This window comes from Guillardia theta (assembly GCF_000315625.1).
Source record: "Guillardia theta CCMP2712 unplaced genomic scaffold GUITHscaffold_67, whole genome shotgun sequence".
NCBI classification, from domain to species: Eukaryota; class Cryptophyceae; order Pyrenomonadales; family Geminigeraceae; genus Guillardia; species Guillardia theta.
Window position 1 is genome coordinate 121,903 of NW_005434607.1, and position 25,803 is coordinate 147,705.

General features: G+C 42.2%; 4 protein-coding genes across 4 annotated transcripts; 3 read left to right on the top strand and 1 right to left on the bottom strand.

The window, feature by feature from the left end:
- Nucleotides 1-497: 497 nt before the first annotated feature.
- GUITHDRAFT_159945 (hypothetical protein) lies at nucleotides 498-14,731 on the top strand (the record flags this gene model as incomplete). Its single annotated transcript, XM_005827335.1, has 2 exons — nucleotides 498-714; nucleotides 1,065-14,731. The coding sequence occupies 2 exons, from the start codon at nucleotides 498-500 to the stop codon at nucleotides 14,306-14,308; spliced, it is 13,461 nt and encodes a 4,486-aa protein (XP_005827392.1). The 3' UTR covers nucleotides 14,309-14,731.
- Nucleotides 14,732-14,781: 50 nt separating this feature from the next.
- Nucleotides 14,782-16,483, bottom strand: GUITHDRAFT_164660 (hypothetical protein; the record flags this gene model as incomplete). Its single annotated transcript, XM_005827336.1, has 10 exons — nucleotides 16,434-16,483; nucleotides 16,304-16,384; nucleotides 16,186-16,245; nucleotides 16,068-16,130; nucleotides 15,919-16,014; nucleotides 15,727-15,870; nucleotides 15,079-15,690; nucleotides 14,978-15,025; nucleotides 14,864-14,926; nucleotides 14,782-14,817 (listed from the first exon to the last, which is right to left on the bottom strand). The coding sequence occupies exons 1-10, from the start codon at nucleotides 16,473-16,475 to the stop codon at nucleotides 14,782-14,784; spliced, it is 1,245 nt and encodes a 414-aa protein (XP_005827393.1). The 5' UTR covers nucleotides 16,476-16,483.
- Nucleotides 16,484-17,391: 908 nt separating this feature from the next.
- GUITHDRAFT_113443 (hypothetical protein) lies at nucleotides 17,392-18,202 on the top strand (the record flags this gene model as incomplete). Its single annotated transcript, XM_005827337.1, has 5 exons — nucleotides 17,392-17,580; nucleotides 17,626-17,675; nucleotides 17,719-17,786; nucleotides 17,833-17,957; nucleotides 18,149-18,202. 5 exons carry the CDS (start codon nucleotides 17,392-17,394, stop codon nucleotides 18,200-18,202), a joined length of 486 nt encoding a protein of 161 aa, XP_005827394.1.
- A 2,388-nt stretch (nucleotides 18,203-20,590) lies between these two features.
- GUITHDRAFT_61328 (hypothetical protein) lies at nucleotides 20,591-24,992 on the top strand (the record flags this gene model as incomplete). Its single annotated transcript, XM_005827338.1, has 6 exons — nucleotides 20,591-20,961; nucleotides 21,142-21,434; nucleotides 22,203-22,800; nucleotides 22,900-23,074; nucleotides 23,267-23,556; nucleotides 24,857-24,992. Coding segments are annotated over 6 exons (1,863 nt in total), but the record flags the coding sequence as incomplete, so codon positions are not given.
- Between the last annotated feature and the right edge of the window lie 811 nt (nucleotides 24,993-25,803).

Here is a 25,803-nt window from a genome sequence, read left to right on the forward strand (position 1 = left end):
ATACCCCTGGTTATCTGTATATAAGCATGGGGTCCTGTCTTCCTCTCTCTCTCTTCCTTCTCCACTCTCTCTTCCTTCTCCTCTCTCTTCCTTCTCCTCTCATTCTCCCTCTCTTCTCACTTCTTTTCTCTCTACTAGCATATCTCTTAACCTTTTACTATCTTCTATCCTTCCAGTCTCTTGCTCTGCTTTATAAATACTCTTATCTCAGAAGTCAATCACCTACCTGCTCTAACTTCGCTACTCAGCGCGGCATACAATCCATCCGATCGGTTATGAGCCTTAGGGCTGAGAGTTTTGTGTACTCGGCGTACGGTGACAGTACCGGAAGTTAGTCCCAACCGTCGGCGTGACCGACTGCCGCGGCCAGGCGGCCCAAGCGGCCGGGCCGGGCCGGCCGAGTCACTGAACTTCGGAATCCTCTGCATCCGGGCTCGCCTCAGAGACTAGTCGCATTTTCAACGCCGCCAGCAACGGTTGGAAGTGGGCGGGCCGACATGGACGAGAGGCTCGGATGGCTGCGGCTGATAGTATGCAGCAATCTTTGCGTGAGCGAGTCAATATTCGAGGAGCTTGCGCAGAGACAAGATGGGCAAGGGCGAGAGTATTCAGAAAGAATGAAAGAATTTTTCGATTCAAAAGGAGATGCGACCTTCGATGCAGCATTGATTTTCTATGCGGTGGAGGAGGAAACCAAGGTTCATCAGCAAGAAGGTAAAACCTGTTCATATCAGAGGGAGTTTTCTTTTAATCTTGAGTTGCAGAGGATGTATCCAAGGAATCCAAACAAAGTTCTCCTGATTTAAAGAACTTACAGCTTGATGATAATCAAGTTCCTCCCCCTGAGAATGAAGACAAGGATGATGAAAATGACCAGAAGCATGATGAGGAAACGGACCATCGTTCGACATCTCCAGATGAGGATCGGACCAACGGTCAAATGCAAGCTTATAAAGGCGTGGAGATCACCACCACGACGACAAGCCGTAAGATGGTACTTCAGTGCATGACAGGCGGTTACCCCACAGCTCCCCCAGACACAAGGATTCTGTATTTCATCAAAGGAAATGGCACAATCAAGACTTTAAAAGACTTGGAAGAGAATGTTGACTTTGGTCTTTTGTGTGCACCAACGTTGATAATGCTGGAGCAAATCCTTTCCAAAGTGTACCTGCCGATCCTAGAGAAAGACACAGCAGCTGCAGACAAATCTATGCATCAAGACGTAGAAATGGAACTAATGCATAGTCTTCAGAAATTCTTATCACAAGTCAACCATGCTGTCTTACAGGTGGCAGGTGAAGTCAAACTGAATCTGCCGAGCGTCAGCTTTGAAGATGAAGCATTGATAAGCAATAATCCTTCCCTTGTCGGCGATTTAGAATCGACTGTTATGGATTGGTCGAGTCAAATTCAAAAGCTCGTTGAAGCAGAAATGGCAAAGGTTCCGGTAGGCAAGGGACCACTCGCTGAAGTTGAGTTCTGGAGGTCACGAAATGCATCACTTTCTACTTTATACGAGCAACTGAACCTTCCGAATGTGAAGAAAGTGATTCAAATTCTTGAGAACATGAGCAATAGTTTCGAATCGGATGCATTTAGAGAATTCCAATTGCAATCTTCCACGCTGTTGAAATTGCATGTAGAAGCAAAAGACAATGTCAAGTTCTTGTCAACACTTGAAAGACATTTCAAGAGTATTTCGCAAGGATCTCTGAATGAAATAACAGATACAATTCCTCCGATGATGAATGCTATACGTATGGTATGGGTAATTTCTAGACATTACAACACGGACGAGCGTATGGTTCCTTTGATGGAAAGGATTGCCTTCGAACTTGCCGAGAGGGTTGCCCAGGACCTTGATGTGAAGACTCTGTTCAGGATTGAACTGGCAGAAGCAAAAAAGATGATCGGAGATGCACAGAATGTCCTTGAAAAATGGAAAGAAGCTTATTTCAAAGTTCGACAAAAGATTGAAGAATCAGGCAGAGATCAGAGATGGGAATTTGATAGAAAACGGCTTTTTGACCGAACTGATTACATGGTCAGCTGTTGTAATGATATCCACGACGTTGCTTTAGTTTTGGAGCACTTCCACAACATCCTTGGGCCAGAGTTGAAAGCAGTGACTGGCGATTCAAAGGGAATCGATGATGTTCTTACTAGGGTGAATGCTCTCGTCTACCCGCTAGAGTCAGTTCCTTTCGATCTGTTTGACCGAAGATTTCAGTCAAGTTGGGAAGCAATCATGCATCGATTCAGAGAAGACGTCTCAAGAATCGAAGAGGAGACTAAAACTTTCATCAATGAGTCATTCAAGAAGCTTAGATCTGCTGAGGGTGCTTTTGATCTTCTACAAAAATTCAAACACATCAAGACTCGAGACTCAATCAACAAGCAGATGATGGACAAATTTTCTGATATCCTGGGTAGATACAAGGAAGAAGTTCATCTAGTGAAGGACCTTTTTCTATCTAGCAAATCCAATCCTCCAAAATTCAAAAACCAGCCACCGGTGGCAGGTGCAATTGCTTGGTCCAGGGCTTTGTTTTACAGAATTAAGAAATCAATTATAAGGTTTCAATCTTATGAAGATATGATGTCTGGAGAAGAAGGACAATTGGTAACCAAATTTTACGTTGAGGTTGGAAGAATGATGAGATTGTACGAAAACGATCTAGTTGAAGGATGGAAATCTAAAGTTGAAGATGCTGTCATTCAGCATTTGAAAAGTTCAGTCCTTACGGAGGTCAATGGAAAAATTGTTGTTAATTTTGATCGGAGTCTTGTCACAATCATACAAGAGGCTAAGTATCTTGACAGAATGGGTATAGCAGTACCGGAAAATGCATTGAATGTCGCACTCCAGGAAGAAAAGTATTATGAATATGTCGAAGCCTTGAAAATTATGCTGGATCATTACCATCATGTTGTCAAGTCACTTTCACCTGCTGAGGAAGAACTGCTTCATGTACAGATACAAGATTTGGAGACGACCATACGATTTGGCTTTGATCCTCTCAACTGGAACTCGCTAGCCATCAAGGAGTATATGGAGCGATGTACCAAGCACATCAACGAGTTTTCTACTACGTTGAAACAGGTTCAAATGAGCGCTTCAAACATTGAATCTGTGGTGCTATCGATCATGAATGCACAGTTGGTTGATCCTGGGGAACTTGATGGCAAAAGCATAATGGATATGCAGGAATTTTATGAAAACGTGGAAAAGAATCGTAGTTCTACTGTTGAAACCATGGTGAAGAAATATCGAACAATTAAGGAACAAATGGGTAAAATTGAAGGTATTGTAGCCGGAAGTGGTACAAACAAATCACCTGCATTGAAAAGTTATTACAAACATTGGGAAAGTTTGATCTTCAAAGCCTTGACGCGGTGTGTGCACAGATCCTTGCATCAATTCTATGTGTTTTTGAACGTCAATCTCACATCCTTGGATGCAAGACATCCACCGATTTTTCGAGTAACAGCCAGTCTTGTTGCACCAGATATTGTTGTTTCTCCTGCTCTAACAGACATGCACAAGCTTTTCCAAAAGATGGTCAAAAACACGGTCGAGAGCACAAAGTCTTTTATTCGCTGGATGAAAGGAACCTGCATCGAAACGCCACCACAATATTTTCATGGAGAAGAAGAAGAGCCTGTAATTTATTCATTCTACAGTGATATTTCTGCTGATCCTACTATCATCAAAATGATGCTTACATTGAATCAGTCGGTACAAAAGGCATTTGCAAATTTGAAACGCTTTCTGGAAAAATGGAAGAGGTATTCGGGTTTATGGAAGCATGACAAAGCTGCTGTCTTGGAGAAGTTCATGAAATCCAACCCCACATTTGTTGACTACGAGGAGAAGTTATATTACTACAAGAAAGTGCGATCTCAAATCAAAGAAGAAAGGCCTGTGACAGATATTGACTTCATCCAAATTTCGTGCCACCCACTGATTTCAGACCTTGAAAGAGAGGCGAACTCTTGGATCATGACGATTGGCAAAACGATGCATGAGACTGCCAAGCAAAATACATTGAGTCTAAATGAAGCGCTCACTTCTAAGCGAGCAAAACTAACGGAAGCTCCAGACAATCTTGAAACACTCAAAGACATCGTGAGATTGATTGGAGACATTCGAAATTTGACTCCAATCATGGAAGAAAAGTTTATGGAAGTTGAAGAGCAGTTTCGAACACTTGGTATGTTTGAGTATCCTTCAGAGGAATCAGTTCGAGAACTGGCTCGAAGTATTCGAAATTCATGGTATGACTTGTGTGAAGAATCGAAGGAAGTAGACTACAAGTTGAGATCCATCAAAAAGAATTTTTGTGAGGTTACTCAGAATCAAGTTGATGATCTAGTGCTTCAAACCAAGAAGTTGATGAAAGAATTCAAGGAAAATGGACCTGACTCTCCAGATATCCACCTTGGCGATGCGTCATTGGATCAAGGTCTTGAACGCATGATATCCTACAAGGACAGGATTTCGGACGTTGGGAAGATGAAGGATGAGTTGACAGCTGCGCAGCTTTTGTTTGGACTTGAAGTCATGTCTTATCCGGAAATTGCAATGATGGAATCGAGTTTAAAGAGTCTGGATACCATATACTCCAAATATGAGGAATTCCTCAGACAGACTCAAGAATGGTCTGGGACGTTGTTCTTCAAGGATCTGAACATTTCTAGTTTGACTGAAAGAATGGAGGAATTGATATCAAATCTCAAGAAGTTGCCAAAATTGACCCGCCAACTTGGAGTGTATGCAAAAGTCCTTGAAGCACTAGAAAAATTTGAATCAACTATCCCATTGCTTGTCAAATTGAAATCTGATTCATTGAGAGAACGGCATTGGCAAAAATTGATGAGTTTGACTGGAAAATCATATAATCTGGACCCCAACTCTTTCACGCTTGGTAAGCTTTTCGAAATGAATTTGGAACAATTCAGCGATCAAGTTAACGAAATTTGCAATGCTGCTTCGAAGGAGCTTGCGATAGAGAACGGCCTCAGCAAAATAAAGGACACCTGGGCAACACTTTCATTAGAATTGTTTCCTTATAGCAAGGGAGAGATCCCCCGCGGTTACATTCTAAAGGGGACAGATGACATCATGAATGCGATCGATGAAAATATGACAGCACTTCAAGCCATGGGGAGCTCCAAGTTTGTGGTTCCATTTCTCGAAGAAGTAAAATCCTGGGAAAAAATTTTATCTACGATTGGTGAGTGTTGCGATATCTGGCTCATTGTTCAGAGAAAATGGCAGTATCTTGAAGGAATTTTCATAGGCTCAGATGATATCCGACTGCAGCTGCCAGAAGCAGCAAAAGAATTCGATAAGCTTGACAAGACATGGATGAAAATCATGGATGACACCAAGAAAAACAGAAATGCGAAGACCGCATGTACTGCCGAAGGTCGAGTGGATCAATTGACTGACATGTCATCTGCATTGGACAAGTGTCAGAAAAGCTTGACTGATTACTTAGAAACAAAAAGGAACTCATTTCCAAGATTTTTCTTCATATCTGATGATGAGCTGCTTAGTATACTGGGTACTTCAGATGTGACTTCAATCCAAGAACATATGTTGAAGTTGTTCGACAATTGCAACGAGCTGATATTTGCACGAAACAACAAAATCGTGAAAGGAATGATATCTGCTGAGGGTGAAACCTTTGATTTTCGTACTGTCGTGCCTGTAGAAGGACCAGTAGAAAATTGGATGACGAATGTTGCATTGGAGATGAAAAAAACTCTTGCAGAAATCATGAAAGAATCTGTTTTTCACTATCCAAAGGTGGCTCGTTTGAAATGGATGGATGATTCTTTGGGAATGTGTTGCCAGACTGGTATCAAAATATGGTGGACTTGGGCGATTGAAGATGTTTTCAACAAGGTCAAAAATGGCGACAAAAATGCCATGAAATCTTACGCACATAAATTGAAAGATGAAGTGAATGATCTGGTGAGAGAAGTTCGAAAAGACTTGCACAAGCTGATGAGGAAGAAAGTTAATACTCAAATTATTGTTGATGTCCACGCCAGAGATGTCGTTGATCGATTTATTCGTGACAGCATAATGGATATCAGAGAATTTGCGTGGGAAAGCCAGCTTCGTTTCTACTGGGAGAGAGTGAGAGACAATTGTGTTGTCCGTCAATGTACAGCAGAAATTCTCTATGGCTATGAATACATGGGACTGAATGGAAGGCTGGTCATTACGCCATTAACGGATCGTTGTTATATGACGATCACAACTGCAATAAGCTTTCGATTAGGGGCTGCACCAGCTGGTCCAGCTGGGACAGGAAAAACGGAAACAACGAAGGACTTGGCAAAAGCTTTGGGTACCCAATGTGTTGTTTTTAATTGTGGAGAAGGTTTGGATTACCAGGCCATGGGAACAATATTTTCTGGTTTGTGCCAATGCGGAGCATGGGGTTGCTTTGACGAATTCAATAGAATCAATCTAGAGGTTCTATCAGTTGTTTCAGCGCAGCTAAAGACAGTGTTCAATGCCCTCAGTGGTGAATTGAAAAGATTCCAATTTGAAGGAAGGGAGATTTCGTTGATATCCACATGTGGATTTTTCATTACGATGAATCCTGGATATGCAGGAAGAGTGGAGCTGCCAGACAATCTCAAAGCCATGTTTCGCCCAGTAACGATGATAGTTCCAAACCTACAGCAGATCTGCGAAATTATGCTATATTCAGAAGGTTTTGAGACAGCAAGAGTGCTTGCTCGCAAGATGGTAGTACTGTACAAACTTGCTAAAGAGCAATGTTCGAAACAGCCACATTACGATTTTGGCTTGCGAGCACTCAAATCAGTGCTTGTTATGGCCGGTGGCTTAAAGCGAGATCCACAAAATTCAAGTCTTGGTGAAGATATGGTTTTGATGCGTGCATTGCGTGACATGAATGTGCCAAAATTTATTTTTGAAGATGTTCCGCTCTTCTTGGGCCTGATTAACGACTTGTTTCCTGGTTTAGAATGTCCAAGAGTTCAACAACCTGCTTTGAAGACAGCAATACAGCAAAAACTCGAAGAAGGTGGATACAAAGTATTCTATGAGCAAATTGACAAGACCATTCAGCTTTACGAAACGATGTTGACACGACACACAACGATGGTCGTAGGTCCCACTGGCGGAGGAAAAACTGTTGTTTTAGTCACCTTACAGAAGGCACAAACAGATTTGGGTTGGCCAACAAAGCTATTTGTTCTGAATGCCAAGGCTCAAACAGTGAACGAGCTTTACGGTGTTCTGGACCCCGTCACTCGCGAGTGGGCAGATGGTCTCCTCTCAAATATATTCCGTGATGTGAACAAACCTCTACCACCAGGAAAAGAGAATGAGAGGAGATATATCGTATTTGATTCGGATGTGGATGCTGTTTGGGTGGAGAACATGAATTCTGTAATGGATGATAACAAGTTGTTGACATTGCCAAATGGTGAAAGAATCAGAGTTGCAGATCACTGCAAACTGCTATTTGAAGTAGGAAATCTGATTTACGCTTCACCTGCGACTGTAAGTAGGTGTGGGATTGTATTTGTTGATCCGAAGAATTTAGGATTCGAGCCGTATGTGTGGAAGTGGCTCAATGAGAGGTCTGACATGACTCAGGCTACGAATTTGAAGCCAATATTGTCAAAATACCTCATGAAGTGCATAAGCTTTGTGGTCGATGGGCTCATGCCTGATAATGAATTCGCCCCAAAGCCAGATGCAATTGTCAACTCAACTGACTTAAATTATGCCACACAATTCTGCGCAATGCTGGGTGCCATGTTAGATGGAGAGAACGAAATCAATGATTCCGGGATTTTGGAATCGATTGTTATTTTCTGCTTATGTTGGTCTGTTGGGGCCTCAATCCTCGAAAATTGCCGGGAAAGATTCGATAAGATCGTAAAAGAAATATCAGGAATGCCTGTTTCAAGCAGCAAAAGTGTTGGGATTGGTTCTTTGCCAGGTTCTTTACCAACTTTGTATCATTTCTACTTCGATTCAAACTTGAGCAGATGGATTCCGTGGCAAGAAAATGTTACTGAATACCAGCATGTTCCTGGAATGCCATTTTCAAACATAATCGTCCCAACTATAGATACAGTTACATACACCTACCACCTGGAATGGAATGTCAAAATATTCCGTCCCGTAATGTACTGTGGTGCCGTGGGTACCGCCAAAACTGTTACCATTCAAAATTTTTTGAAAAATCTATCCACCGATCAATATTCCAACATAGGAATAAATTTCTCTTCTAGGACAACTAGTATTGCATTGCAGCGCAACATTGAAGCATCGCTGGAAAAGAGAATGAAAGATACGTATGGTCCGTCAGGTGGCAAAAAGCTTTTGATATTCATAGATGATATGAATATGCCAAAAATGGACTTATACGGAACACAACAGCCGATAGCACTACTGAAGTTGTTGATTGGAAGGGGAGGGCTGTATGAAAGAGGAGAGAACTTCAAGTCTGGAGAAGGAACAAACTGGAAGAATATCAAAGATTGCTGTTACTTAGGGGCTATGGGCCCTCCTGGAGGAGCCAGAAGCTCCCTGGATCCTAGGTTTACTTCAATGTTCAGCGTTTTCAACATTCCATTCCCATCCAAGACCTCACTGACAACCATCTTCGAGTCGATGTTGAAGAAGCATCTGGAAGGGTTCCCACCACAAATTCAGCAAGCCTCTCAAAAATTGACAGATTTGACTCTTTCTCTCTATGACCTCATTGCTGTCAATCTGCCTCCAACGCCCAGCAAATTTCATTACCTTTTCAATCTACGTGATCTAGGCAGGGTTTACCAGGGACTCTTGCAAATGACACCGGACAAGTTTGACTCAGTTGCAAGTGTAGTTCGAGTATGGAGAAATGAATGTCTTCGAGTATTTCATGACAGACTGGTTTCAGATGATGATAGAGAGTATGTTCAAGGTCTCATACAGAACCTCGTCAAATCTGCGTACAATAGTGATGCAGACTACATCTTGGAGAATCCTATTCTTTTTGGAGATTTCAAAAATCTTTTCCTGGATACAGATGATGACGCAAACGACTCTAAAATGGAAGAGTTTGCACCAAGATTATACGAAGACATGATTTCATACGATGTTGTTAAGGATTGCTTTGAACGAATCCTACAAAATTACAACCAAAAACAGAAAAAGATGAATCTTGTTCTGTTTGACAATGCTTTGGAGCACTTGGTGAGGCTACAGAGAGTTCTTGAAATGCCACGTGGAAATCTGCTTCTGGTGGGTGTCGGTGGAAGCGGAAAACAAAGTTTGACTCGACTTTCATCGTTTGCGGCAGATTGTGGACTCTTCGAAATTACTCTGTCCAGAGGATACAATGAGAGCTCGTTCAAAGAGGATTTGAAGCGACTCTATGGAATACTAGGCCAACAAAATCAGAAAACAGTGTTTCTTTTCACCGATGCACATGTTGTTGAAGAGGGATTCCTGGAATGGATAAACAATATGCTGGCTTCTGGAATGGTTCCCGGGCTTTTTGCTGAAGATGAGAAAGATGTTTTGGTCGCAAGTGTAAGAGAAGCAGTTGCTCAACAAGGAATTGTTGAGACAAAAGAGAACTGTATGAACTTCTTCATAGACAGATGTCGTGATAATCTTCATATTGTTTTAGCAATGTCGCCCATTGGAGAAAATCTACGCACGAGATGCAGAAACTTTCCTGGCATGGTCAACAATACCACGATAGACTGGTTCACACCCTGGCCTGAAGATGCTCTTCTTTCCGTTGCAGGCCGATTCCTGTCCTCAGAAAAGTTGGATGACAATTTAAGGCCGAAGATAATAGAGCACTTCAAAAATGTCCATGAATCCGTCAGGCAAAAGAGCGCTGAATATCTTTCTAGTGTAAGAAGATATAACTATGTCTCCCCGAAAAACTTTTTGGACTTCATTTCCAACTATAAGCAGCAATTGAATAGCAAAAGAGATGAAAATGAGGAAATGATAAAGCGACTCGATGGAGGACTATCCAAACTTGTGCAAGCTGCAGATGAGGTTGCAAAGTTGCAGCAAGAACTTGCAGAAAAGACTGTGATCGTGGAATCAAAGTCCAAGGAGGTAGAAGAAATGTTAGTTGAAATTGAAGCAAATACTGCGGATGCGGTGGCAAAACAAGAGTTTGCCACGGCGAAGGAGAAAGAGCTTGATATTATGAAACAGAAGATTGCCGAACAAAAAGAAGATGCAGAAAGTCAGCTTGCATATGCCATGCCAGCGCTTCAAGAGGCTGCTGAAGCGCTGAACAATTTAAGAAAAGATGATATCACTGAGATTCGATCTTTTGCTAAGCCTGCCCCGCTTGTTGCGGCAGTTTGCGAATGTGTTTGCATTTTCAAGAAAGTAGAAGACATCTCGTGGAAGGGTGCTAAAGCTATGATGTCAGACACTGGATTTCTTGCCTCATTGGTGAATTTCAACAAAGACGGACTGACATCAAAGCAAGTGAATCGAGTCAAATCATACTACAAAGATCCAAAATTCAATCCCCAGGATCTGAAATCCATCTCAATAGCGGCTGCTGGACTGTTGCAGTGGGTCTCTGCAATGGTAAATTACTACGATGTGTCGTCAAGGATTGAACCAATGCGTGCTGCAGTACGACAAGCGGAGATGGATCAACAGAAGAATGAGAAAGATCTTTCAAAGCTTAAAAAGGAGCTGGCAGAAATAAGCCACACATTGGAAGTTCTTCGAAATGACCTTGAGCAACGGACAGCAGAAAAAGAAGCATTGAAGAATGAAGCTGACAAAATGGCTGCATTGTTGTCTGTAGCTGAGCGCTTAATTTCAGGATTATCGAGTGAGAGAGAACGTTGGAATGAAGATATCAAATCCTTGGGTGAAGAAAGGGCAAAAATTGATGGAGATTGTTTGTTAAGTTCTGCTTTCTTGAGCTACATGGGAGCATTCGACTTCTCGTTCAGATCATCCATTCTGAACCAGACTTGGATGCTTGACATTACTGATAAGCAGATACCACTTTCTCAGCCGTTCCTGCTGCAGAAAATGCTAACCAGTGACGTCGAGTTGAGCAAATGGGAGGGTGAAGGATTGCCGTCGGATGAGTTGTCAGTTCAGAACGGTATTCTGACAACCAGAGCAAGTCGATGGCCTCTGTGTATCGATCCGCAAATGCAGGCCGTCACGTGGATCAAGAAGAAGGAAGGAAAGGAATTGGAGGGCCGAACGAAATCCTTCAATGATAATGATTTCCTAAAGATTCTGGAAATGTGCGTCAATTACGGATTTCCATTTCTCTTTGAAAATATCGATGAATACATCGATCCAGTAATCTCTCCTGTGCTTGACAAGGATATCAAGAATGTGGGAGGAAGAAGCTTTGTAAAGCTCGGCGACAAAGAAGTGGATTGGGATTCAAACTTTCGGCTTTACTTCACAACAAAACTTTCGAATCCGCATTACAGCCCAGAAATTTTTGGACAAACGATGATCATCAACTACAGCGTTACTCAGAAAGGGTTGGCAGATCAGCTCTTGAACGTGGTAGTCAAACACGAGAGGCCTGATCTTGAGGAATTGCGTGAAAATCTAGTTCAAGAGCTAAGTGAAAACAAAATTCTTTTGAAGAAATGTGAGGACACATTGCTTCGAGAGCTTGCTTATGCGACGGGAAATTTGCTGGAAAATGAAGATTTGGTGCTAACCCTAGAAAAGACCAAGGCTACCGCCGTTGAAATTGCATCCAAAATACAAATTGCAAATCAGACGGCAACTGAAATTGAAAGAACTCGTGAAGGTTACATGCCCATTGCAATCAGAGGATCAGTATTGTACTTTGCCATGGCAGGGTTGTCGGTACTCAACATGATGTATGAGTATGCTCTATCTGCCTTCTTGCAAGTTTTCAATCTTTCTTTGGAGCGATCAAAGAAAGATGCTAGTTTGGAAGGGAGAGTCTTGAATGTGATGGAGCATTTGACCCTTAGTTGCTACAACTATACCTGTATGGGACTCTTCGAACGGCACAAGTTGTTGTTCTCCTTCCAGATGACGTGCATGATTCTGAAAGAGAGAAATGATATTGATCTAGAACTTCTTGATTTCTTCATCAAGGGTAACTTGGAAATCGGAGGAAAAGAAACTCCACCGTACGAATGGATTTCAGAAGCTGGTTGGCATGATCTCAGCCGTCTTCATCATAATTCAGCCTTTGAAAACCTAATTCAAGATATTCAGCAGAACGAACCAACATGGAAAGAATGGTATGACTTGGAGGCTCTCGAGCGTGTTTCGATTCCTATGGGTTACTCTGACAGTCTTGATTCCTTCCAGAAGCTCTGTCTCCTGCGATGTTTTCGGCCAGATCGTGTAACAGCAGCCACCCAAATTTTCATAATAGAGAAAATGAGTGACAAGTACGTACAACCTCCAGTGTTGAATTATATGAAAGTATTTGAGCAAAGCTCTCCACACATTCCGGTTTTGTTCATCCTTAGCCCAGGAGCAGATCCAGCCTTTGATGTTTTCAATCTTGCCGACAAACTTGGGTTTGGTGGCCCAAAAATGAAATTCATTGCATTGGGCCAAGGGCAAGGAAAAGCTGCTGGTCAAATGCTTGAAACAGGGGCCTCAAGAGGACAATGGGTAATGCTTTTGAACTGCCATCTCCTATCGAGTTGGTTGAAGACATTAGAAAAGATCTTGGAACACAACACAAAACCTCATGCTGACTTCAGACTTTGGATGACGACGGATCCGACGGACGCTTTTCCCTTGGGTATCTTGCAGAAATGCCTCAAAGTCGTGACAGAACCGCCGAATGGGTTGAAACTCAACATGCGTGCAAGTTTCTCAAAGATTAGTGATGAATCTCTGGAGGCTTGTCCACATTATGCTTTCAAGCCCCTCGTGTATGTATTGGCCTTTTTTCACGCTGTAGTGCAAGAAAGGAGGAAATACGGCAAGGTCGGATGGAACGTTGGCTACGACTTCAACGAATCTGATTTTCGAATTTCCATGCAATTGATGGAGTATTATCTTACAAAGACACACGAAGAGAAGCAGGAAGCTACTCCATGGGGAAGCCTGCGGTACTTGATAGGAGACGCCATGTACGGCGGGAGAGTCACATGCGATTTTGATAGACGCGTCCTAACAACTTACATCCACGAGTACATGGGTGACTTCTTGTTTGACGCCTTCCAACCTTTTCATTTCTTCAAGAACAAGGATTATGACTACTCCCTTCCAGAGAAGGCCTCCCTCTCGACATGCATGGAAATGATTGAACAACTCCCTTTGGTGACCAGTCCAGAAGTTTTCGGACTTCATCCAAACGCTGAGATTAGTTATATGACATCTGCAACTAAAGAACTCTGGACCGGGATGGTACAAATGCAACCAAGAGGGGGCGGAGGAGGTGGAGTCAGCAGTGAGGACATGATATCACGAGTAGCTCGTGACATTCAATCTGACATTCCTGTTGAGTATGACGTGCCAGTCCTCAGGCGGCATATGGCGAATGAGAATGGCACGCTAACTCCACTCCAGGTTGTTCTCCTACAGGAACTCGACCATTGGAATGCTCTGAATAACTATATGAGAACAAGTCTGAACGATCTTCAACGAGCCTTAAAAGGAGAGCTTGGAATGAGCGCTGAACTTGACAGTATCGGACAAGCGCTTCTCAACGGAGTTCTCCCAACACAGTGGTTGAAACGCACTCCAGACACCAGGAAAGGCCTGGCAAATTGGATCAAGTATTGGAATCGAAGACAAGAGCAATTTTCTAGGTGGGTGGAAGAGGGAGAGCTGAAGGTTATCTGGCTCTCTGGTCTGTCGATTCCCGAGACGTATCTTGCAGCTGTTGTTCAGACAACCTGCAGGCGTAAGAGATGGCCGCTAGATAAATCGACCCTTTACACCAAGGTCACCAAATTCCGCCATGAAGAAGAGATCAGTGAGAAGCTACTGGACGGATGCTACGTTTCCGGTACATACATTGAAGGGGCAGCCTGGGACATTGAAAAGGGTTTGCTGGTGAAGCAAAATCCCAAAGTGTTGATTCAAGAAATGCCAATCATTCAAGTGATTCCGGTCGAGGCTCACAGGCTCAAGCTGAGCAACACCTTTCGAGCTCCCGTGTATGTCACATCAGCCAGGAAAAATGCGGCAGGTGTAGGGCTAGTCTTTGAAGCAGATCTTGATACTGGAGAGCATCCAAGTCATTGGACCTTACAAGGAGCTGCCCTAGTGCTCAACAGCGATGATTGAACATCGTGCCGTGCGCACGAACAAGAAGTCGAAAATTCCACTCCAAATTTTTCGACTGATCGGGAACTCCAAGATTGATATTTCCTCCTGCAAGAGTATTTTTGTACTGTTCTTCCAATGATTGCTTAGCAGTCTTCGTCGCGTAATTTAGACTTTTCTTGTCCACAAAACCTCTTTTAGTAAAGATTTGTTTTTGTTTTCGAGTTCGATAGCAGCGAATAATTATTCCCTTAATCGGATCCAATAACCATGAAGCGCACTCCGCCTTACGACAATCAACAATCTTCAATCAACGTCACAAGGTGAAAGAGGCGGGAAGGCAAGAGAAAAGCAACACCTCTCTATCTTAAATCCATCTATTTCTAAAACTAGCTTTTAGCTGTCAAGGGAAAACGAACGTGATGACCTTGTCGCTATTCTGTCGCTCCAAAACCTCTGTGCTCTCACGAAGAATTCTTTCATGATCACATCAACTAATCTTCCGCTTGATTGCCTTCCACGACAGCATCCTGCATTCCACTGTCAAGAAGGCAAAACCAAGAGTCATCGCTCAACCTTTCCATCCCATTCAGGATACTTCGCAAAGCTGGGAGGCCAGGGTTTCAACTCTGAAGTTGCCTGAAAAGCAGCAATCACATTTCATGTCCAAGCACATTCATCAATCTCCACCTCCCGTCCGCGAAGTACATTGGAAAGGAACAAATCAATATCCGAAATCTACAGGGTAAAAGTGATTCTCATAAACTGACGGATTTTCGCAAGAATTTGACCTCGAACTTTCCTCGCATCACCGCGTACCGCCTCTTCGAAGGGCTGATTGCCACCAACGCGGGATAACCGAAGCCCAATCCCATCTTCTCTTCGAGCTCATAGCTTTCGCCGCCAGATGTCCACATGAATCGAAAAGTTCTTCCTACCTTCTTCTTGACCTCTGACAATTTGTTCAACCTCGCATTGCGTCCGGCGCTTTGGTCGTCCAATATTTGCGGAAGGAATGTCAAGACACAAATGCCATGCCAATCTTCATTGCATTCGTCTTTGAACACTTTCAAGCTGTTGATTTCTGGTATCGGTCTCATGGTTCCAGTCGATTCGAGATGCATTGTGACATATTGTACTATATCACTCGCAGTCCTCCCCCCGTTGTAGTCAACTGGAATCTTCTTTCCGTCATTGTCGCTCTTGAAAAGTTTGATTGTCGGATATCCCTGGACTCCATATTGTCCTGCTAGTCCGGTCTCTGCGGTTGCGTCTACAACCCCCAGCTTGAATTCTCCGGCCAATTGATTTGCTGCATCCTCCCACTCTGGTTTAAGTCGTTGGCAATGTCCGCACCACGGTGCCATAAATTGAACTAGCCAATCCTCTTTGCTATTCAACACCTTGGATTCAAAATCAGCTTGGTTCAGATGAATTACATGCGATTTCCCTCCCGAACGCTGCCTTGAGCTGCTGGATTCCTTTTCGGAATTCACTCCTCCAAGCCTCCCCATCACTGCATCTTGGATCGCTTTCAGAGCGAATTGAGCTAATGCTTTCGCATTCCGTTGACCATTATAATCCTGAAGTAAATACTATCATATTCACGTTCAAGTCAAAGGTGAACTTACAGAAGGATTCCGTTTGTTCGTGCTGAAAAGTTTGATTGTTGGGAATCCTTTCACACCATACTGTCCAGCCAGGTCCTTATGTTCATCAGCATTCACCTGTTGCCCAACTAGTTAAAACGAACCATCGTATCAAAGAGAAGTCTGCGAACCTGCCCCACTTTGATTGAAGGCGATACCGCATCCGCAAACTTCTTCCATTCCGGAAAGAGGGCCTTCGCATCGCAAGTCAATTTCGCTATGGACGCAAGGAGCTTTTCCTCTTTTCACCTTGCAATGGCCGCACCAGGGAGCATAGAACAGAATTACCCAGACATCCTGACTATCAATCTAAGTGGAGATAAGCAATTTCAGCCTGAATTCGATGTAGAGAGCATCAACAACAAACCACTCTTTGCTTGAACTCCTTCGCTGACAGCTCCTCGCCTCCAAGCGCACTCCCTTCACACCCATGAGGGAAAAGAGAGATCTAAAGCAGAACTCGTTAACGATGGTTGATATCTGGGTGATATTCTCACTAGGAACACAAGAAGTATCCCTGATGGCAAACTCCTCGACATGTTGAACTGCCATGAGCGTTAAAATCAGCCCTTCCCAACTATCCTTCTCCACAAACTCGTTCGCCTCCCTGCCTCGCTGCCTCCCTCTGCGCCTGTCTGTGTTCCTCCATGCTCATGATGGTCACGTCACCATCGCCCCACCCCCGTCGTCGTGCCCGAGGCGAGCCTGCTAAAAATCCCTGACCGACCCTACACCATAACAGCGCCAAAATGCAGGATCGGGAACCTGACGAAAGATGCTTGCGATGTAAGGAAGAATTCTGGAGGGTCCAGATGACGATGCAAGGAGATGCTATCAAATGCGTCAGCCTTGTGTCTAGATATAGGATCTTCCTTAACCAACAGAAGCGCTGCTCTGGTGATGTTGAAGCATTGTAAAACACAAACACACAGACTCGGACCTGTAACAGTCAAACTATGATGCCTGCAGAGATTCCAATCTCTGAAAAAGTTAAGACAAGATTCAAACAAGGTTTCAGGACAGGAACAGTCCACCTAGAGAAAATGAAATTGATGTCAATTCCAGGTAAATCTCCGCTGATCAACAAACACAACGAAGAGATAATGGTGGTTGACTGCCTGTGTAGATGACCTCTTCAACAATCAATTACCCAATCTGATGATGATCAAGGAGCTATACCTTGAAAATAATTTGCTTACTGTTTTACCTGATCTTATTGGAAACCTGTTCAATCTATACGAATTACGGTTGATGAACAACCAGCTTGTATGTGTTGATAGTTTGATCCAATAGCTGCTCACACGATTTCGTAAGGTGTCACTTCCATCGACTTTAGGACTTCTAACGAATCTTCAACTATTGTTTCTTCAACACAACAACTTGAATACTTTACCAGGTCAGCAACCTCTCCTTGTTGAGTCATCTGACCGCCGCACAGCTGAGATCGGAGCCTGTATGTCACTGCGAGTCATTCTTCTCGATTCAAATCCAGTCACTGAGATCCCGCCTCAAGTTGGTCTTCTCACCAAGCTCCGTGAATTGAATCTCGAGAATGTGACCACTCTACGAAATCCTCCGCAATCTGTGCGAAGCAGGGGGCTTCAAGCGATTCAGAAGTACCTGTCGTCTTTCTGTTCCGCTAAGGTCAGTCGCATCTCGTAAGTCCAGGAACTGATTCCTGCTCTTCAGGATACGTCAGAACTCACACTTTCAAACTATAACCTTGACCACATGTTGGTGTCAGATTTGCTTTACATTTCTATGATGCTGTGAAATCTGCAGGCCTGTAACCAAGAACTTACAACATATTGTTTCATTAAATATGCCCGGCAACCGACTTTCATACCTCGGTAAATTTCTCCATGCAATTGCAGTGATGTGACATGGAATTACCAGGCCCTTCCATTGTACGATTCTGCAATATCAAGAAAATCAATCTTGCAGACAATGCTATCGAATACTTTCCTTCTGAACTTCTGTGCCTTGGTACCCTCGAAGAACTAGATTTGAGCTTCAATCAGGTGAAAAACATTTGTGATAATGAAAATGCGTGTTCAAATCTTTTATTCATTAGATTCATTCGTTACCAACCAATTTTCGATTCATGACAAAATTGACTGAGTTTCTGATATCTCACAATTCCATACGCCTGTTGGACTCAGGTGCTTGATGTTGCTCTGGGAAACAAAGGATCATTGTCCAATGCTTGCAGGGCTTGGGGATCTCAATCAGCTCCGTCGTCTCGTATGTGCGGGAAATGCAATAACACGTCTCTCTCCAAATATTAGACTTTGCAGCGCTATGAAAGAGCTCAACATAACTTCAAACCGTGTTTCATTTTTACCAAAAGAACTTTTTGAACTTTGTAACCTAGAGGTTTTGGACGTATCTCGGAACGATTTGATTGAGATTCCTTCCAATATTGGGAATTGTACCAGCCTAAGAAAATTAATCATTGAAAGGTCTATGTGGCTTGCCATGAAATCGAAGTTTCTCAATCAGTTTGACAGGAACAAGATTGAAGTTCTGCGGAAAGAAATCGGAGCTCTTGAAGGTGACAAGAGAGGACAACGAACCACTTCTTGAATTGCTATACAAAGATACGTTGGAAGTTTTCCGGTACGAAGAAAACCCTTTGCGTATCCCACCGAAAGATATCCGAATGAAGACGTCCAAGTTTGTTATTGTAAGTAAAATAGTGGGTTTCCAATCAATTTGATCAGACTTGTAGGAATACCTAGCAAGAATCTTGAAGGCTTCTTATACTGATGCTTTGGACCTTAGCGAACAGGGGCTCAGGGTGCGACATTGGAATTGAATCAGGAATTTCTAATTTTGGGTATAGGTGTTCCCTATTGAAGTATGGCAACTTGAAAAATTATCTCTTCTTTGCATGAAGAGCAATTCAATCAATACTTTACCCGCTGACATCAACAAGTTACAATCGCTGACTGAATTGGACATGTCTGAAAATCGGGTGAATTCGTCAAGCTTGTGCCTTCCAAACAATCTTGAAGTGACATTTCTTTCATCCAGATCGTAATTTTGCCTAGAGAAATTGGTGATTTAATGCATCTCAAAATTTTCTTGTCACATTCAAATCAAATTACAAAGCTACCAGATGGTAAGGCGGTGTACTTGTGTCGATGAACAATAATCAAATCAAATTCTAGAATTTGCAAAATGTTGCGAACTTATTCAGCTGGATTTGCACTCAAATAAATTGGTGGGCATGAAGCTGTTTTGAGTGTATTTGATTTATCGCTACAGGTGAATATTTGCTCGTGGATCAGTTGCTTTTCGGATCTGAAGATCTTGAACTTGAGCAATAATAGTCTGCAAGAACTTCCTCAGCAAATCAGTGACCTACACCATCTCGGGATGTTGGAGCTTGCGAACAACATGATATCTGTGCTTCCATTCGCTATGTTTCGCTTGACCTCGTTGTATTCTCTCAAGTTGACAAATAATCCTCTACAATCTCCACCACCAGAACTTATTGATGCGCCGTTTCAAACTCTCCTTGATTACCTAAGGCAAATATTTGAAGCCGAAGATACGTCGACTTTGAACCTGTCTGGTAGGAATTGCACAAATTCTGATTCCAAATTTGATGTTGTTTCAGGCTTTCTCTTGTTGGAAATTCCAGTCAAAATATTCGATCTCCGATCCCTTACTTCAGTGAATTTGAGCTCGAATAGGTTGAATTTCTCAAACAGATCTGTATCTAAACAGTTTTTGACAGAATACGCCGTCTTCCTTACCAAATTTCAAATCTCATCGATGTACAAAGTTTGAATCTAGGAGAGAATTCAATGAGAGATCTGCCTGAGCAAATATCCTATCTGACCAATCTTACGAATCTGGACATAAGTCACAATGAATTTAGCTATTGGCCAGATGCCGTAAATCTCTGTGGTTTTTTGCGAGGTGAAAACACAAGTAATTGTATGCTATGCTGACATGAATTCTAGAAATCAAGATTAATCACAATCTGATGCAAAGAATACCGCCTTCGATCAAGTCCTTGACAAATTTGGAGTTGTTGGATGTTTCAGACAATGATCTAGACAATTTGACTGATAGCATCGGTAATTTGCGGAAGCTGAGACGCATAACACTTGCAGGAAACAGACTGGCAGGGTTACCGCAGACTTTTGGAAACCTCACCAATCTCAAAGTCTTGGACTTGAGATCAAATCTGTTTGCTGCATTGCCTCAGATGATAGCTTTTCTTACAAACCTCGAAGACCTCAACATCCAAGAGAATAACATGGACATAGCACGAGCTGAAATACCTGGTCTTGGACTCGTTGGAATGATTCGATACTTTCAGGTATACAATACGCTTTGTCACCCATGATTCGATCTGACTTGTTTGAAGGCACTTTCCAGATGTGAGGTCACAGGAAACCTTAGCCTTGACGTTCTTGGAATTTACGAAATTCCAACTGAGGTTTTCAGCTTCTCTCAAATCACTCAGATTTCTTTGATCTGTAATTCCCTCACTGCCATCCCAAAGCAAATCTCAAATTTGAACCTCTTACGATCATTGACAATCAGATCGAATAAGTTGAACAAAATTACAGAATCGGTTTCTCTGTTGACACAATTGCAGTTTCTTGATCTGAAGGGAAATGCGATCGAATTATTTCCTCCTTCTATTCTTCCATTGGGATCTTTGACTTTCTTGGACATGTCAGAAAATCGAATTCGGGATGTTCACGAAGGTGTACACTTGCTCTCAAGTTTGCAGGATCTTCACATGGAATATAATAACATTTCAATTATTCCACCCAACCTTGGTCGACTGTATCAATTAAAATGCCTTCATCTGCAACACAACGAAATTCAAGATATTAAAAATTCCACGGGCACACTAACAAATTTAACTGACTTGGATATGAGTCACAATAAGCTGATTAAAATTGGGCCAGATTTTCGAGGGAATAAGAATCTTACAAGATTGAACATTTCAAACAATAGAATATTGCGGTTGCCTGCCGAAATAGGAATGCTAGAGCGGTTGAGGACTTTCCTGTTCATGCCAAATCCTTTTCAATTGCCTCATTCTCAATTGGTCACGTCGGGAAGCGAAATACTCCAAGAGTATTTGCATGTCTTGTCTTTGGCAGGACAAACAAACGAAGTTTCCATGGACGGTCTCGAGTTGCAAGAATATCCACTTGAAACTTTGGAGTACAGAAACTTGACAAGTTTGTCCTTGTCCAATAACAGGATTCAATCTTTGCCTTCTAATATAAGTAAGCTAAGCAACTTGACCAAACTTTGCATCACAGCAAATCACGTAGAGAAACTGCCCGATGCGATCGCGCACCTTACCTCGTTGTCACATCTGGAGGCTGACAATAACAAAGTTGTGACGTTCCCGAAAAAGCTTGGAAATCTAGCAGGAATGAAGGTTCTTTCCTTGAACCATAATTTTCTAGATTCGTTACCCGCGGATATTTATCACTTGACTAAATTGCAGATTCTCGGTCTTTCTGGGAATCCTTTGAGGGATCCGTATAGGATTTTGGTTGAAAGAGGGATCTATTCAGTTCTTGAATTCTTTCGCAAGCTGGCAGAAGCAAATTCTTCAGGACAATTGATCTTGAACAATGCATTCGTTGATGTCATCCCTGTGGAGATACTGCCCAGAGATGTTACTTGCTTGGAGCTGAGAGGAAACAACTTTTCCAAATTGCCTGCATTTGCAGGGGAACTTGAAAGTCTGACGGAAATCGACCTTAGTGAAAATCGACTGCATTCATGGTCAGCTGAATTTCCCAGTAATTCGCATCTTGAAAAACTCAATCTGCGAGGGAATCGCTTAAGAAATCCATTCGATGACCTTTTCATGGCCAAACGCTTGCGAATTTTGAATATTTCAAATAATGAAATCACCTCCATTCCCCGAAACATATTCACTGACTTGATCAACCTAAAGTCTCTGAACATGAATTGGAATCTGTTGAGATTTGTTCCATCAATCAAAAACTTGACGGCAATCAATTGTCTTTCAGCAGTGGGCAATCGAATCGCATCTTTGGACTCTATGGAAGCCCAATTGGCTCCCCAATTGAAGGAATTGTGGGTTTCCGACAATGAGATTCTTGTTTATCCCACGTGGATTTTTGATAGAGGAATAATTGAGTATGTAGATGTCGATTTGAGAACACTACCCTTTGTCGAAGCAACTGCTGATGATGTGGACAAGAAGATAAAGGACATTTTGCGCACTTGGTTTCCTGGTCTACGCTTAGACATGTGCAATTTTATGTTGGACACTGTGCCAAAGGAAGTTTTCCAGAAGTTGAATTTGGAGAATCTTTACCTTTCCGGAAATATCCTGAACAACATCGACAAGAATATAGGAATGTTGGTCCATTTGAAACAGATATTTTTAGTTCATAACAGGCTGAAGGATCTTCCAGCTTCGTTTGGAACCCTCGTTGATTTGCAGCTTCTCATGTTGGACCATAACAGATTCTCAATTATCCCACAATGCATTTTCAAACTCAAGAACTTGCTCAAGTTGACAATTTCCTTCAATGATCTGAAGGGTGAACTCAGTCCAGAGGTCGGATCTCTTCAGCTGCTGGAGATTTTGTGGTTGAATAACAATTCTCTTGATGTTCTGCCAGATGACATCGGCAAATGCCATAATCTAAAGGAGATGTGTCTAAAGCATAACAGATTGTATCATCTTCCAGAAACCATGATGTTTCTTAGTGGCCTGAGGTTGCTTGACGTATCTTACAACGCTCTCTCTACTTTATGTCTACCACAACAACTCGGAGCCTTGACTGCTGTGCAGGAACTCATGCTTGAAGGAAACATGATAGATGCCACCGAGATTGAGTTGAAAGAAATAGGTAACTCTTCTTTTCTGCAAATATCTCGACGAATGTTGGAAAGTTATGAAAGTGGAACTCTGGATATGAATCTGATGAATATAAGCTCAATACCAACTCCAATTTTTCAAATGTCGCACCTTGTCAGCTTATTTCTAGCAGATAATCAGTTGAACGAGATCCCAGAAAGTATTTCACTTCTTACCAATCTAGTAACGCTTGACATATCTCGAAATTTTCTTCACTCCCTCCCCAGTGAGATGATCCACCTTTCGCTTGAGGTTTTCTGCATTCATGCAAATGAATTCGCTGCGTTACCCCTTATAATTTACAAATTTGGAACTCAATCTAGGATACAAAACGAATTGATGGATGTTGAAGAGAATTTGATCGAGGATTGTTCGTTGCTTTCTCTTGATGCCAGTCACAATAGAGTGATAAATTTGTCTTCGCACTGTCAAAACATGAAGCAGTTGACAAACCTGAATCTGAGCGTGAACAAGATCACTAGGATTCCTCTATCGATACAGAACCTGACTAATCTTCAATCTTTGGATTTGTCAAAGAATGATTTGACGCTGATTCCTGCTGAAATCTCGAGATGTACGGCACTCACAAGTATAGAGTTTGAGCAAAATCAAATACGATTCTTGCCGAAGGCTATTGGAGCTCTGAAGAATTTGAGAACATTGAATCTCAAGAAGAACTCTCTCACTTCCTTGCCATTATCTTTGTCCGACATACCGAATCTGTCTAATCTAGAGTTTCTGGAAAATGATATTGTTCTACCTTCCAGGGAGATTCAACTGTTGGGCACATCATTTATGCTTAGATATATGGCTTCGGTGAAGCTTGCCAAATCTACAAATAGCCTTACTCTTGCTGGGTTTTGTTTGAGTTCCATTCCAAGAGAGATTTTTCAGTTCAAGGGATGCGCTCAAGTGACGTCATTGAATCTCCAAGACAACAAACTATCGGAGCTCGAACTCAATGTAGCACAAATGTTTGAACGACTTGAAAAGTTGAATCTTGCAAACAATCATCTTTCAAACCTTCCTGCTAATTTCGATCTTCTGAAGTCATTGCAGCACCTTGTGCTAGATCAGAATCAATTTATGGAATGGCCAACAATATTGTGGAAGATGACCAGCTTAAGACGTTGCTCAGTTTGTGAAAACAAGCTTTCGAGGATTCCTGGTCAGATTCTCCTTTTGTCAAACTTGACTGATTTGAAATTTGACGAAAATGAAATCATTTTCCCACCAACTGAGATACGAATGCAAGGTTTTACTGTCATCTGCAAATACCTCCGATGTCTTCAATATTTCTCTCATGACACAGGATGTGAGATGAAAAGTCTGGGTTTGTCCACCTTTCCTTTGCTATGGGATTATCCAGAGACATCTTGGTTTGGATCTGTTCCAATTCTGAACTTAAAAGATAATCAAATAGAAGACATTCCGTCTGGAATCGATATCATGAAAGGTTTGTGAAATCATGCTCCTTTCTGGTTTTTCCTGACGTCTCTTGAATGCAGCATTGGAAGAGCTTGATCTTGAAGACAATCGAATCAATATTCTGCCGAAGGAGCTCTTTGATCTCGAAAAATTGAGGATATTGAGACTCTCAAACAACAGTTTGAAGGAATTTCCAGAGTTGACAAAGTTACATATATCTCTACGCTCCATTGATTTGTCAAAGAATAGACTGACTTCCTTTCCAAAAGGTCTGAACCACTTCCCTGAATTGAGGTTGATGAACTTGGACGAAAATATGATTTCAAACCTCCCTGAAGACTTCTCCGGATTGGATAATCTACAAACACTGTACATTTCCAAGAATAGTCTTGAGATGCTTCCAGAAACTTTCACTTCTTTAACGGGATTGACCGAACTGAGGCTAAATCACAACAAGTTGAAGCAAATTCCGCATTGTCTGTTGCACATGACAACGGTCAGCATTCTCAAGCTTGAAGGCAACTACATAGAAAATATCACGGAAGAGATATCATCGAAATCCACAGCTACAGTGCTGCGATACAGAGAACTCTTAGAGAAGGCCAGGATTGACCATGTGCTGAACATCAATAATCTTGCTTTGCGCAGCGTGCCTCAAGAAGTGGGAGATTTGGTCACTTTGAAAATCTTGAACATTTCTAATAATCAAATTGTTGAAATTCCAGTATTTTTCGCACAACTTTTGCATCTTGAAAGTCTTGACCTCTCGTACAATAAAGTGGAAAAGCTTCCTGATGTATGGAGTTCGTTAAAGAAGTTGAAATATCTGAGAATCAATTGCAATGCAGTCGAAGTTCTGCCCGAAAGTTGTGGATTGCTGGAATCACTCATGGGCTTTCACGCAGCCTACAACAAGTTCAAAGGAATCCCAGACAGCACTTCAAGATTAAGCTCTTTAACTGTCCTTGATTTGCAATATAATGAGATTTCAAAGTTTCATGATTCTATCTTTTCCTTGTTCAATTTAGTCAGTCTCAAGCTGAACAATAATATGATACGATCGTTGTTAGACAGTGACGCCTGGGTGAATTTGAGCAAGATCCAGATATTGCACCTTCATTCGAATCAGTTGTACTCTCTACCTTGGGCAATTGGGAAGCTGGTAGAGCTCTCAGATTTCACGTATTACTCCAACGAATTGCATACGCCAACACCTGAAATCCTTGCTGGGGGAGTCCAAAAGGTAAAGCTGTACATGAACAAGGTAAATAAAAGCAAAGAAGATCAAACTTTGGATATATCCAAAATGGAGCTTTCAACATATCCTCTCGAGTTGAAAACCTTTCAATCCATTACCTCGTTGAACATGTCTGGAAACAGGATATTTGAACTTGACGAGGTCATCTCACAGATGAACATGATGCAATTCCTGGATGTCTCTCGGAATGCTCTTCACCGCCTTCCAGAAAGCTTGGCTAGATGTTCACACTTGAATAAGATAATCGCCAGCCATAACCGCATCAAGATGATTCCCCGATCCTTTCGTCAGCTGA